Genomic DNA, 15,994 nt, shown 5'->3' with positions numbered 1-15,994 from the left:
TAACAGAGTGTGTCTGTCGCTCAGTTGTGTCAGACTGTTTGCGACCCCATGGACTGTAGCCCGCCAGGCTCCTCTGTCCATGGGATTTTTTTTTTTTTTTTTCAGGCAAAATACTGGAGCAGGTTGCAATTTCCTACTCCAGGGGATCTTCCTGACCCCGGGATCAGAATGGGCATCTCTTGCGTCTCCTGCTTGGGTTACGACTGTGCCACCTGGGAAGCCCTGTAACAACCAGTGCCCCCTCTTTGCAGCCTGTTTTCCCGCTGTAGTCAGAGTCCCTCTCCCATGTCCTGGGATGATGCCTCACTCAGGAGGGTCACCTCTGCACGTGGACGCCCCTCACCTTCCTGTGCGCTGGACGCCTCCTGCTCCTGTGGTCTGGCCTCGCCTCCCCGCATCATGTCCTCCTGAGTTCTCGGTCACGGCAGTCTCCCGGATACACACTCTGGGACCACACATCAGCCCCTCCCGCCTCTCTGCAGGTCATCTTCCTTCTTACTATGTACCAGGGCGAGGAGAAAGTGACTATTTCAGTGTGTTCGGAGGTTTGTGTGGGTGGAGGAGGCGGAGGAGAATCGTGTCCTGGACTCCTGGGAGGGGGCCTTCGGGGGGCTGCACAGCACCCCGAGGAGTTCATGGCTCTCGTCCTTCTAGCTCCGAGTAGCAGCGTTGCTCTGGGCGACTCCTTAGCACAGGGCATGGTGAGCTGGTAACTTTAAGGGGAAATAAAAGGCACCTAGGGAAGTGGGAGCAGGCGGACCCCCAGATGGGAAAAAGCAGGCCTTCTTTCACACAGCAGGCAGCCTTGACCCAGCAGGGGGAGCTCCTAGAGGAGGAGGTCTGGCCTGAGCAGAGGGCGGGCTGGTCCCCAGGGAGCCCAGAGCCCCAGTTAGGATGCTGGCCCAGTGCCCAGAGCCCTGCAGGTGGGAACCCCTGTGATCCTCACCACCTCGAAGGTCAGCACTGTCCCCGGCCCAAGTCACCCACAAGGAGGGAAGGTCACAGGGAGGGGGTGTGGGTTGCCCCAGGTGGCACAGTGCTGGTTTCGGACCACCTTCCTGAGTAGCCTAGGGCCGGGGGAGGGGGGCGAGGGTAGAATTAACTGTGGGGCCTGGTAAAGTCAGGATGCAGTTTCAACTAAGGACAGGGAGTTTGGGGTTAGCAGATGCAAACTATTATATTTTGTTGTTCAGTCACTCAACAGTGTCCGACTCTTTGTGACTCCGTGGCCAGCATGCCAGGGTTCCTTGTCCTTCACTATCTCCTGGAGTTTGTTCAAACTCAAGTCCAGAGAGTCGGTGATGCCATCCAACCACCTTATCTTCGGTTGTCCCCTTCTGCCTTCTAACTTTCCCAGCATCATGGTCTCTTCCAATGAATTGGCTCTTGGAATCAGGTGGCTGAAGTATTGGAGCTTCAGCTTCATTATCAGTCTTTCTATTGAATAGGGTTGATTTCCTTTAGGATTGACTGGTTTGATCTCTTTCTCTTTACGAGTCTTCTCCAGCACCATAGTTCGAAATCATCAATTCTACAGTGCTTAGCCTTCTTTATGGTCCAACTCTCACATCTGTACATGACTACTGGTAAAACCATAGCTTTGACTAGATGGACCTTTGTTGGCAAAGCGATGTCTCTGCTTTTTAATATGCTGTCTAGGTTGGTCATAGCTTTTCTTCCAAAGAGCAAATGTCTTTTAATTTCATGGCTGCAGTCACCATCTGCAGTGATTTTGGAGCCCCGGAAAACAAAGGCTGTCACTACTATATACAGCATGAATAAACAGTAAGGTCTTACTGTACAGCACAGGGAACTATATTCAATATCCAGTGATTAACCATAATGGAAAAGAATGTGGAAAAAAGTGTATACATATATATAGGTGAGTCACTATGCTATACAGCAGAAATTAATACAACATGTAAATCAACTATGCTTCCATAAAAAATGCACATTATAAAAAAGAACTTCTGAGTTTTTACCCCAGACCTCATTTATCATCTAATTATCTGGAAGGCTGGTTCCATCCAGGAAATGAGAGGTCGCGTCTGCGGGAGACAGAGTGAGCGTGGAGCTGTTAAGGTCGTGACCCATCCCCAGCTTCTGGGCCCTCTTTCCTCCGCACACTGAGTAATCTCCTTCACCTTGTTTTGGTTCTCCTCACAAGAACAGGTTGCACTGTAATTCTGATTCATTTCTTGATGACGGGCAGAAAACATGGTTATGTAAACAAGAACCACAGAGGTTCTCATTAGGAGGATGAGAGGATCTCATTAGGGGTGGCCTTGATCCTAGATGTGGTGATTCTATGAAAAAATACCGTGAGGAGCAGGCAAGAGTTTCCCCTCAAGGTTCTAACAGACCAAGCTGTTGCCCAGCCACCCGGGCCTGTACACGGGTGCCTGTGCTGTCTTGCTGAGTACATCTGAGAATTTATCCAGCCCGTGCAGTAGGAATGCAGCTACAACCATCTCTTTTGTATTTTTAAAAATGATTTTCCAAGAGCTTTTTATAAATGTAGTTTTACTATGACTTTTAACATTCATTATTTCGAATACATGAAAGGGAAAGTTTAGTCACTCAGTTGTGTCCGGCTGTCTGTGACACCGTAGACTGTAGCCCGCCAGGCTCTTCTTGTCCACAGAATTCTCCAGGCAAGAATACTGGAGTGGATTGCCTTTATTCCCTTCTCTAGGGGATCCCAACCCAGGGATCAAACCTCGGTTTCCCACACTGCAGGCAGATTCTTCACCGTCTGATGAGCATATCTTGATTTGGGGGCAAAACTGGCCTCAGACTCACACTTATGCAGTGTTTGCACTAAGTCAGTGCAAGCGTGAAAGGCGAGCCAGGGAACGTGCTCAGATATTCCCAGATGTCTGATGTTGCAAGGAATATCCAGGTAATTAATGGGCTTATTTTTAATCTGAAAATTTTGATATTGTGCTTGAGAAAATACTTTGTGAACAGTGACAGGAAAACTGGTGTCTCACCCCGTGTCATGGGCTGAATTGTGTCTGCCCCCCACTCCCCCCAGATTCTATGTCAAAGCCCAGGGCCTCAGAATGTGGCTGTGTTTGGAGACAGGGTCATTAAAGAGGTGGATAAGTTAACATGAGATGTTAGCAGAGACCTGAACCCACACTAACTGCTGTCTTTATAAAGGGAGATTTGGATGCAGACACATACAGAGGAAAGACTGCATGAGGATACGATGAGGAGGTGGCCATCTGAGGCCAAGGAGAGAGACCACAGAAGAAACCAGTCCCAAGGGGGCTTTAATCTTGGACTTCAAGCCCTAGAACTGTGAGAGAATAAACCTCTGGTGGTTACGCCCCCAGGAGGGTGGTGTTCTGTTTTGGTAGCCCTAGCACGTGGATATACCATAATACAGGGGACCCTTGACCAACACGGGTTTGAACTGCTTGGGTTCCTTTATATGTGGATTTTTTTTCCAATAAATATAGTGGAAATTTTTTTTGAGATTTGTGACAATTTGAAAAAACTCAGATGAACCACATAGCTAAAGATACTGAAAAAATTAAGAAAAAGTTAGGTATGTCATGAATGCATAAAACATATGTAAATATTAATCTATCTTTGGGGCTTCCCTGGTAGCTCAGCTGGTAAAGAATCTGCCTGCAATGCAGGAGACCTGGGCTCGATCCCTGGGTTGGGAAGATCCCATGGAGAAGGAAGAGGTTACCTACTCCAGTATTCTTGGGCTTCCCTGGTGGCTCAGGCAGTAAAGAATCCTCCTGCAGTGCAGGAGACCTGGGTTCGATCCCTGGGTTGGGAAGATCCCCTGGAGGAGGGCATGATAACCCATTCCAGGATTCTTGCCTGGAGAATTCCCATGGACAGAGGAACCTAATGGGCTACAGTCCATGGGGTCACAAAGAGTCAGACATGACTGAGTGACTAAGCACAGCACAATCTATCTTTACCTAGACATGAATGATATTTAATATAAAATTAATAGTGTGTTAGCTTTCTTACTGTTTTATAACTTCACTTTCAAAGAATTTCAATACTGTATAGTAGGTCTCTCTCTCATAATTGGAGAAACTGCATATCAGCTTACAAGCACAGGGAAGTTTTTTTTTTTTTAAATCTCATAGAGTTCAATACTGTATTATGAACCTGACTGTGCTGTGTGCCAAAAAAATTTTAATAATGAGTCATTCATTAGTGTATAAGGTAAGCTACCATGAAGCAATCATATTGCTGCTGCTTCATCATCAATGCATGAATTGCTTTACCTGTAAATAAACATAAATAAATATGAATTCTTTTTTCACATTAATATCTTTTCCTTTTGGATGTCCAGTGTTAGTAATACATATAACATCTCCAGTGTTTTGTATGAGACAATATTGTAGGTACAGGGAAATGATTCATCTGTAAACATATAGCTCAATATTGTAAATGTATTCTCTCTTCTTTGTGATTTTCTTAATAACATTTTCTTTTCTCTAGCTTGATTTTTGGTAAAAATACTGTATATGTTACATGTATAAAATATGTGTTAATTGACTGTTTATGTTATAGATAGGGAAGCCTTCTGGTGAAGAGCAGGCTATTGGTAGTTAAGTTTGTGGGAAGTCATGTAAGTTATATGCAGATTTTCAACTACATAGGGAGTTGGCACCCCTAACTCTGCATTGATCAAGGGGCAACTGTACAATGAGAAGAGAGTGTGTAGTATTTTCAGGAGTTTATCAGTTTTCTTGTTATCTGTTTGCTGCTGCTGCTGCTAAGTCACTTCAGTCATGTCCGATTCTGTGTGACCCCATAGAGGGCAGCCCGCCAGGCTCCCCCGTCCCTGGGATTCTGTTTACTTCCCTGCTAATTTCATTTTTATATTTGGAAATTAATTTATATGAGTGAATGCAAAGCAACTTAACAGTGTTTGAATTAAATCATTAACAAGATACAGAATTTTTGTTAAAAATAAGTTCAGTCTTCTCTCCCAGAGATAAGTTTGAAAACACATTTCCAACAACCTCATGCACTCCAACTAAAAATATTTTGAAAAAAGTCTGTGGCAAGCCTGGAGGAACTAAACAAAGTATTTTTCTGTCTTTTAAGGCATAGCTTGGAAATGTCTAAGAATAGCTGCTGTTCACTACTATAAAAAATGATGTCATTCATTAAAAAAAGAAAGTCTCCAAGTGCATTTAGGTAATGGAATTGAAACAGGAGAAAAGAGGCAGATCACAACCTTTAAAATAATAACATGGCCATTCTTTCTAAAGTGTTAGTCTCTTAGTCATGTCCGACTCTTTGCAATCCCATGGACTGTAGCCCACCAAGCTCCTCTGTTCATGTGATTCTCCAGGCAAGAATATTGGAGTGGGTCATCATTTCCTTCTCCAGGGGATCTTCCCTACCCAGGGATAGAACCTGGGTCTCCTGCATGGCAGGCAGATTCTTTACCATATGAGCCATCAGGGAAGCTATAGTCATAGGGCTTGACTAAAACTGGTTAGAACCAACTGGGTCCAAGATGGTGGAAGATTCGACTTTTAGAGGACTTAGAGCCTCACTATATGCTTATTGTAATATATTAGCTAAGTGACACACCCCCCAGGCACCACAAGAGTTCTGAGGTTGACCATCAAAGAGAAAAAAGTGGGTGGTGGCCCAATTCCTGGAAATCTCTGCCCCTTCCCCAAAATAGTTGGAAGAAACAGCCCATAGGCTCCTGCTCATGAGCCTATGAAATTACTCAGCTCCTAAAAGCTGACCATCCCATATTTCGGGGCCTCTCGCCTTTTGAGATGGCCTACCCTCTATTTGTGCTCTATGTTTCTCTCTAAATAAATCAATTTCTTACCTTTCTTACCTAGACTTCCCTGGTGGCTCAGATGGTAAAGCGTCTGCTTGCAATGCAGGAGACCCGGGTTCGACCCCTGGGTTGGGAAGATCCCCTGGAGAAGGAAATGGCAACCCACTCCAGTACTCTCGCCTGGAAAATCCCATAGACAGAGGAGGCTGGTAGGCTACAGTCCATGGGTCAAAAAGAGTCGGACACGACTGAGCAACTTCACTTTTCTTTCACTTTCTTACCTATCACTTTGTCTCTCACTGAGTTCTTGCTGTGATGAGATATCAAGAATCTCAAATTTACCAGGAATGGAATCCAGATGAATTTGGAGAGTGACCTTAATCATCTTATTGCCCGAGAATGTTTATTTTCAAAAATAACTAGAAAATGTCAGAGGCTTAATAAATACTAATAACTGAAAGTAAGAATTCCTACTTTCACTCTTTGTGAATGTAATCATACTATTTTACATGCTGTCATCCTTGCAGTGGAATACATATTTTTTTGTTACACATTTTAATTTTAATTTGTCTCTTAGGAAAACTATCATTATTAGAGCTACTGGAAAACAAAAGGCATGTTCAAATTGTTATGTTAAATAATCAAACAACCAAAAGAAAACAAGGAAAATGCCAAAAACAGAGTCGCCATTTCTGAGATGAATAATAGATGGTTTACACTTGCAGTCAGTAACATACATATAAAATCCTATTTCAGGTGAGCTGTGTGTGGTGGGCGTGTTCTAGCAAAAACATTCCAGTCAATTGATGTTCAGTTTGTTATATAATTAAGCTCAGGAAAAGGACACTTTTGCATATGATTTACGGACTTCTACTTGCAAACTCCTTTTCAGAATTGCTGATTGCATTGGTTAGTCCTTTAATTCTTAGATATTAAAAGTTCTATCATAACTCAAAGATTTCCAATTAAGTTATTAACTACTGAGTGTAGCTATTATGTTTCTATAGAAGCAAACAATTTTAAATGGAACTCAGAAGTTATTAAAAAAAAAACAACCCTCTAAGCAGAATCGGGAAACAGGGAAGAAAAACACCACATCAAGAGTTACGAAGTAGCAAGCAGAGAGTTTCCGAAATTCACAAAAAGGAGAGATGTGTAAATAATAAAGTCCTGTTAAAAATAAGAACCAAGAATGAATTCTGAAAAGCAAGGAAATTCTGCAAAGAACTTTTCAAAAATCAGTCAGGTTGTAAGAGCAAGGTAGAACAAAATAAATTGCAAGCTGCCGCTAAGGTGCTGAGTTGGCAGAATAAACCCATTTCATTTTTTTTCCCCTCACAGCTCAAGATTCTTTGTGTAAATTGTAAGGCAAAAGCAAAAAGCTTTAGAAGGTCTAGGGAAATGACACAAATTGGGTTATGACTTTTAGGAAAGTATGACTTTTAGGAAACTTAATCTGCTCCCCGGAGATAAGATTTTACTGTATTTGTTGCAAATAAAGGCAAGGGTCTCTGACGGCTGTCACGATGGATGGAAAGAATTTCAAGGTCACTTGTAGGCCAGCTAGTCCTGGAGAACTTCCCACAGTGATAGGAATGCACTGTGTCTCTGCCCAGAGTGGGAGCGTGGCAGTGCATGGAGCCTGAGTGCTTTACGTGTTGGCCACACCACTGATGAACTCAGTTTTGCATTTTATTCCATTGTTGTGTCATGTCATGGGCTTAGTCACGTCTGACTCCTTTTGCAGCCCTATGGACTGTAGCCCGCCAGGCTCCTCTGCCTTTGGAATTTTCCAGGCAAGAATACTGGAGGGGGCTGCCATTTCCTACTTCATGGGGTCTTCCCAACCCAGGGCTTGAACCCGTGTCTCTTGTGTCTCAGTTTCTTTTCCACTGGTGCCACCTGGGAAGCTCCTTATTCCATTGTAATTAATTCAAATTTGAATTACCTCGTGTGACTAGTGGCTACAATGTTGGGCAGTGCACAAAAGATCCTTTCCATCCATTTAATGGAGGCTGCAGATAGCATTTATTATATATCCTTGGGTTTTCTCGGATTAAATATTACCCAAGGCTCCTGAGATCCCCAGGAGGCAGTGTGAGCACATGACTGCCCAAACTGGGAGACTTTGAGAAAGACAAGGAATGTCAGTAACAGTCACGAAGAAACAAGAGGCCCAGGACACGCAGGTGCCCTCCCACTGGGGTGTTGCTCGCAGGTTCTGGAGGGAAGTGACCAGGCTTAGCTTCACTTCTGTGTGGGCTGTTGCTACAGGTAAAATTTAAGCACCTTCTGGACAAACATTTTCATCATATCATAGTTTTTTTGTCCCTGCAAACATTTATTAATACCCAAATCTTTATAACTCACCTTTACTCTCCAGGACAACCTTGACCACAGGGTACAGCGATGACTAACAGGATGCTCAAACCAGCAGTGCAAGATCAATCACTCTGACATCTGAGCTCAGACCAAGTACCTAGGTAGCTACCCTGGGCTGGATAGTTTTAGCCCTCCCCAGGCCTCCTGGTAAGAGGCAGGAGAAGCCAAAGAGAGCAGAGGCATCCTTTTTTGCAGACAGCCACTCGGCATCCTCGACAGATACACATTCTCCCAAAAGGACTGAACTGGGTGGGCAGAACAGCAGCTGCTCATTTAGTGCGGATCCTGGATCGTTTGTGGAAGTGGATTCTGGAGGTAAAAGTTGCTTTGGACACACTCTCAATTTTCCACCATCAGGAGAGAACGTGTACCATGGTCAGACTTTACAAATAAATTTTGGCAGGACAGTTGCGGCTCCCTGCAAAGCACTCAGGCTCTCCATGTTCAGAACTCAACCTGCTTTGAAATAACAAAGACGGACTCTTCTTTGACACAAAGTACAGAACAGGGATTGAATCATCAATCAGAAAAATAATTTAAAAAATTCAGCTGTATCTATACACCAAAGCAAGAAATTCACACAATAAGCCAATTCTCATGTGATCTGTTTGGAACCTGGCCTGGTTTTTCTTTTTTTGTTTCCATTGTGGTGTTTTTTTTTAATTTAAATTTATTTATTTTAATTGGAAGCTAATTATTTTACAATATTGTATTGGTTTTGCCATACATCAACAAGAATCACCACTTATAACACATCTCATGCTGAATACAGTCAAGTTCTGTATTAAGAAAAAATATCTCACAATTTAATAGGCATGTGGATGAATAGGAAGAAAGAAAGGAATTATTATGGGAGATTCCCTGGTGGCTCAGCTGGTAAAGAATCCACCTGCAATGCGGGAGACCTGGGTTTCATCCCTGGGTGGGGAAGATTCCCTAGAGAAGGGAAAGGCTACCCATTTTAGTATTCTGGCCTGGAGAATTCCACGGACTGTATAGTCCATGGGGTTGCAAACAGTCGGACATGACTGAGCGACTTTCACTTTCACCTGCAGGAAAGAGAACTTAGCAACACAGTGATTGAAACAATGAGTGGGAGGTCTCAGAATCATTTTGTGAAATGTCGTCACCAACCTGATTGCCCGAATGACGGTTTTCAGCGGTGGGGTGAGGTCCTCCACGGACACGTCGCACTGGCATCCTTTGTCATCGTACACGTCATCGGTGCCAAGGGCTGTGTCAGCTGTAGGAGAAAAGGGTGAGTTAGATGATGGCACAGCGGTGATTTAAAACTTGTTCCCCACCTGGTCTTCCATAGGGATGGGGGCCTCACAGACCCGGCTTATAAATCCACACGTGCGAGGCTGCCAATTGCTTTCCCCAATATTATCCTTTCTCCTTTTCCTGCAAGATCACCCATTTCACGTAACTTGACATGACTACCCTTCTGAACTGTCTGCCAGGGGACATGGGGCTGTTGACATCCTTTCTTCCCAGCAGTGGTGATGGATTTGTGCTCATCCACACTGCTCTTTTGCTCAGTTCTTTTGAAGCTAATCGCCAGAGTTTAAAAAGCAGCTGTTTGGAGTTAGGAAGGCAGGTTTTGGACATTTAATGAACTGGCAACTAGACAGAGGTTGAAGCCCACATCGTGACCCCAGGAGCCCCACACCCTGAACGAGGGTGCTGAGCGTCTGGCTCCAAGAACACTGTCTCCCTGTCAGTTACTCGACGTGGGCAGAGCTGGCTGATGACAACGGAGGTGAAGCTGAGAGCAGGTTCTCAGACGGGATAAGAAAGTCCACGTCTCAGAAACCGGGCAAAACAACTTTCGATTTAATTGCAAAGTTTGGAAAAGGAAGCAGGGTTACAATAAACTCCAATTAGTCAGGGCTTATGAAATTAATAAAGAATAGTCCCTTGGACAGCAAGATCAAACTGGTCAATCCAAAAGGAAATCAACCCTGAATATTCATTGGAAGGACTGATGCTGATGTTGAAGCTCCAATACTTTGGCCACCTGATGTGAAGAGCCGACTCATTTGAAAAGACCTTGATGCTAGGAAAGATTGAAGGCAGGAGGAAAAGGGGATGACAGAGGATGAGATAGTTGGATGGCATCACTGACTCAATGGACATAAGTTGGAGCAAACTCCAGGAGGTAGTGAAGGACAGGGAAGCATGGCATGCTGCAGTCCATGGGGTCTCAAAGAGTCAGACATGACTTAGTGACTGAACACCACCACCAAGGGACTAAAACTGATTTCTGTCACCTGCTCTGCTCAGTGATCATCTGCTACATCATAGAAGAAGGAGACTTTGAAATGGGCTGTCCTGGTCAGGCTGTAAGTCCTGAATGACTGTAAGAGGCCCATTTATTGGAGCAGGGCTCACATCTGGAACTCAGCTGGTGCACCGCTCAGTTCAATGATTCACTGTGTGTTTACTTGGTTTATTGTATGCCAGAAGCGGAATAGGGAGAAAAGATGCAGATGACTTTTCACAGCTTGTTCATGGTCCCTCTGGCCTTCTGGTCCCCAAGCTTCTTCCTAAGGGGGTTCTCCAGAACCATGACCTCACAATAATGATCATAATAACAACCACTTGGTGAAACGTATGCCAGGCACTTAGACGAAACTTCTGCACGTGTTAGTTTTCTTATTTATGGCAACTGGACAAGTTGGCGATGACAAGCCTGATTTTTAGATACTGAAATCAAGGCTCCAAGAAGGTAAGTGCCTCATTCGAGGCCTCAGCAGTGGTCAGTGGAGTTGTTGTTGTTCCGTCTTTAAGTCGTGTCTGACTCTTCGTTGACCCTGGGGACTGCAGCACACCAGGCTTCCCTATCACTAACTCCTGAAGTTAGAGCAAACTCATGTCCATCCAGTCAGTGATGCCACACAACCATCTCATCCTCTGTCATCCCCTTCTCTTCCTGCCTTCAATTTCCCCAGCATCAGGATCTTTTCCAATGAGTCAGTTCTTCCAATCTTGTGGCCAAAGTATTGGAGCTTCAGCTTCAGCAACAGTCCTTCCAATGAATATTCAGGGTTGATTTCCTTTAGGATGGACTGGTTTGACCTCCTTGCAGTCCAAGGGACTCTCAGGAGTCTTCTCCAGCACCACAGTTTGAAAGCGTCAATTCTTTGGTGCTCAGCCTTCTTTATGGTCCAATTCTTGCCCTCTGCATTGCATCAGCAGTGTCAGGACACACATAGGGGGCAGCGGAGGCAGCCTGAAGTTCAGGAGAGCTCGAGGGTCCCACTGGCTGGGGGACCCTCAGCGTCTCTCCGTGGAAGAGGGCCACCCTTCTAATGAGAAGGCGCCCATTGACTCTGTGTTGATGGCTGGTCCTGACTCACTGACACCTCGAGGGCAGCTGGCCCAGTTTGCTTGGTTGACCTATTAACCCACATAACCACAGCCCTCTTAGCACATAAACTTCATGCCTGAGATTAAACAACATCCTTCCAGGAACTTTCCACATTTCTTCTTTCAGTTTGATCCCAACCTGCTCTTAATTGGGGGTAGTGCGTGGAATGTCTTGCTCCCAAATTCATGTCCACTCAGAACATCAGAATATGACCTTATTTGGAATAAAGATCTTTACAAGTCTTCGGCAGTGCAGGCAGATTTTTTACCAACTGAGCCACCAGGGAAGCCCCCAGAGAGTCAAATAACATAAAAGTCAGGGTCCTTTCATTATTATGAGGTTAATGGAAAACTTTTAAAGCAGGTAGGTGCTGTCACAATAAGTACAGATGTAAAGAGAGGGAGACTATAAGGTTCGCGCTGAACGCAAGCGGAACTGGGAGTATCTCTGACCATGATGACATAGCCTTCTCCACCCCCATCCTGCGCCTGGAGAGACCTTCCATGTCTCTCTGTCTTGATTAGGAACAGGCTGGGCAGAGGGTGGGCGTCACTGTATCCAAGGCATCTCATTAGGGAATTTCATCACACCACTTACCACTTGATTATTCAAGGCATAAATTAAGCTCTCGATTAAAAAAAAAAAAGTTTTTCTTTTTGCAAGTTTGGTCAGAGCAAACAATTAGGAAATAATCTTTAGTGGCATGTGTTGAAGCAAGGGCTGAGTTAGAAAAATTTCCCCCTTATTTCAAAGCCACAAAATTCGGCGGAATGCCATCATTCTGATTCATAAGTGTCTTGAGATGTCCATATTCTTTCGAGTGAGGTTTATAACACATTAAATGTCTTTGTCATGATTCCTAGAGGATTAAAACCCTGCCTGACCTCTGAGGCCCCAGATGTGGGGCACTGAGCTTCCAGCCACGACTGGTTCGGAGCCATTCGACGACACCGCTGTTCCCCTGCCCTGACATTTGGGGAATGTGGTCACGGGAACAGGAGCTCACATGAGCAGATCTGAAAACCCCCGTCCTTAAGGGCCATGTGCCAGCAGGGTGAGGTGCCCCCCACGCCCCTCTACCGGTGGCTGAGTCTCCCATATCTTGAAGGCCTGCCCCCTGCACGTCCCATCTGTGCTGGGAGGAGAAGAAGCTGGAAACATAAGCTGTCTCTCCCACCTGCTCTGTCTCCTATTAATTAGCAGGTCAAGGTCTACTTTCAAATACTCTGTTCCCCCATATTTTGGAAACTGTATTCCTTAGTTTTTGGACAGAACCTTTTGGACCTTATAGACTAAAGAGAGAGAGGCATAAAGAGAGCATTCTGGAAACTTCTGCTACATCCAAAGACCATTTTTTTCCGGTCCCACCATAAATATTGCCATCAAGAGGCAGGTGTTTGTGAAAAGAAAAAAAAAAAAAAAGAAATGGGAGTTTCTAGTTCTTTCTCTTGGTCTTCTGCTCTTACGGATTAGATTTCTTTTACATTGCCTGATGAAATGATTACAATGGTTTTCAACCTTGGCTGCACCTTAGACTCACCTGGGGATTGTTTAAAAAAAATCTCAATACCAGGACAGGCTGGAACCTAGGCCTCAGAGAGTTTATAAAAGCTCGCCAAGGAATCTGTGTGACTGGATGTGGAGCATGGTGCCCTCCGTGACCCCCAGCTGGAGCCTAGGCATGTGACTAGTCACCACTGGACTCAGACTCACCCCCGTGTCTCCCCTCGCACTACTATTTCGCACAATTGAGACAATATGGGTGCTTCCCAAGACAACAGGAAATGATCACATCATGAAAAACAGAAAAAGAAATCCCTTACAAAATGGTGACTTGGGAACAAGTTTCACCATCTTTTTTTCTAGCCTGGAGGTCTCTGAGTTCTGAATTCTAGACACTGTTTTCCACCCTTCAGCCTTTGAGACCTGCTCTTCAGGCCATGACCCTGTTCTCTTTCAAGGAAGTCATTACAGTTTCACACACAAGGAGCTATATTATGTCCAGAGATCAAAATAAGACCAAACTGTCAAAACCTAACAGAAAATATTTGTTTCATCAGTCCAGGAAATAAGGGCTTGATGTTTGGTCATTAGGAGAAATTATAAAGGAGACAGTGGACAGCATTGGTCATGAATGCAGAAAGTGTTACTTCCTGAAATGGTCAATTATAAAGCAAAGGAAAGTGCTGATCAGGAAAAAGTTGGAAGCTATAAAAAAGCTTAATATTTACAATGTATAAGGAAATCTATTTGAATGGATCACAATCCAAAATATAAACATACAAATAAGTCAGTCAAAAAAGACCACCAGTAGCAAAAAATGACAGAAAACTTTTCAACCTAATTAGAAATAAAAAAAATAAAATTATTTGAAGGTATGGACTTAACATCTATCGAATAGTAAAAGAACAACTAACACTAACAAAACTGAGGTCACACTGGTACACTTTGATGTTGTTAGTGACAATGTAAGTCAGAACAAAATTTCACGGCAACAAAGAGTTTAAAGAAGTTAAAATCAGCAATCTTATAATTTATTACAATTTATTATCAGAGAAATGATCTTTGGAAAATAATTTCAAAAAGAAAATAAAGATAGGGCTTCCCTGGTGGCTCCGTGGTAAAGAATCCACCTGCCAATTCAATTCAGGAGACAAGGGTTTGATCCCTGATCCAGGAAGATCCCGCATGCGTCAGAGCAACTTAGCCCCGGTGCCAGCATTACTGAGCTGGTGCTCTAGGGCCTGGGAGCCGCAACGACCGAGCCCACGAGCTACAGCTACTGAAGCCCGTGCTTCACAAGAGGAGCTACTGCAGTGAGACAGTCCCCACTCACCACAACCAGAGAGAAGCCCACGCAGTGATGAAGAACCAGGGCAGCCAGAAATAAATACAATTATAAAAAATAAAGATAATGTAATAACGACAGAGGATGAGATGGCTGGATGGCATCACTGACTCATTGGACATGAGTTTGGGTAAACTCCGGGAGTTGGTGATGGCCAGGGAGGCCTGGCAGGCTGCAGTCCATGGGGTCACAAAGAGTTGGACACCACCGAGTGACTGAACTGAACTGAACTGAAAAATGTTTATTGCATTATTGCCTATTGTAGAGAGATAGTTACATAAATTTCAATGTTTCAAATAGGAATCCATAAATTATAGAATTTGACCATGATGATGTACTACACAACTATGATAAAAATAATTATGAATAGTATATGATAGTATGAAAGTATCCTTAAATGTTTACTAAAAATTAAAATATGAGACCAAATCCTCTTGCTGATGATGACTATGTACAGTGATATATATAAAGAAAACAAGGTATAAGTGAATATGTAAAAATGAAATTAGCTGTGTCAGGGCATGGGATTAGAGGTGATTTACAGCACTTTAAAAATTCTTTATGGAATTTAAAGATTTTTTTCCATCACAAAAATAATATATGGTTTTTGAAGAGTATTTGAAAAATAGGAGAACAATCAGAATGAAGAAAAAAAAAATCTTCCCAAGTTGCAGAACTTAGCGGAAATCACTAGTGTAATATGTTTCTCATAGTAAAAATGTGAGGGCTACAAGTTCACGATACACTTCAGAAATTTAGGTGGACCGTGTAACGATTCTATTCCACTGCTCCATAAGGAACAAGCATTAAAATAGCCACTATCAACGGTGGTGATAACTGATTTATTACAACCTGTTATGAATTGTGATAGATTTCCCAAGGGTTCCTTCCTTGCTACTTGTCTTTTGATTACCTCTTCCCCACTATCACTTCCTGACATCTTAAATATCATCCTTGAGTCTCCACTTTAGGCATGTGCTAGTTCACAGGCATCTCCTTTAATCCCACTAGAGTTTAGAATAATCACCTGGGCCCTGACGCCCATGGCACAATTTTATTTTGCTATGACCTTGGTGGGGACCTTTCTTCTGTTCTCTGCTGGGTGCTGCTAGGTCCTCAAGATGCCAATAAGAACCCCGGAAAGCTGGGTGCTGCTAGGTCCTCAAGATGCCAATAAGAAACCCAGAAAAAAAAAAAAACCTCCAGATGATATATGTTTTGTTCTAGACTTTTGCCTTTTCAAATAGTTTGTTTTTCTCTCATTATGACAGTAATACATGCTTACTCCAGAAACTTCAAAAATTTGAATTTTAAATTAAATCATGCAGAATGAGAAACATTTGTTTATAGCTCTAACACTCAGGCAAATCCTATTAAATTTTGGCCTCTTCCCTTCTAAGATCTTTTCCTTTGCATCAACTGATGTTTAACGTCAAAGTCAATTCCTCAGCACAGATTAGAAGTTGAATTGCTGGTTGCCATGAAAGGGGGGAGCTTTGTTTTAATAGCTTGAAAGCCCTCATTCAGCCTCATCTTATTACGTGGAGTTTCATCTCGTGCTGCAGCCACACCGGATGACACATAGTTCTTCAAGGTACTG

General features: G+C 43.5%; 1 protein-coding gene across 4 annotated transcripts in view; it reads right to left on the bottom strand.

Annotated features, from left to right (window-relative positions):
• The window catches only part of KCNQ5 (potassium voltage-gated channel subfamily Q member 5), a 621,800-nt gene that overhangs the window by 24,211 nt on the left and 581,595 nt on the right, over positions 1–15,994 (bottom strand). For all 4 annotated transcript variants that reach the window (XM_055534790.1, XM_055534787.1, XM_055534789.1 and 1 more), the window contains one exon: positions 9,308–9,416. In XM_055534790.1, the coding sequence (XP_055390765.1) occupies positions 9,308–9,416 (109 nt within the window). The remainder of the gene's footprint in view (positions 1–9,307; positions 9,417–15,994) is intronic.

This window comes from Bubalus kerabau, chromosome 9 (assembly GCF_029407905.1).
Source record: "Bubalus kerabau isolate K-KA32 ecotype Philippines breed swamp buffalo chromosome 9, PCC_UOA_SB_1v2, whole genome shotgun sequence".
NCBI lineage: Eukaryota > Metazoa > Chordata > Mammalia > Artiodactyla > Bovidae > Bubalus > Bubalus kerabau.
This window is presented reverse-complemented; position numbering and strand designations above follow the sequence as displayed.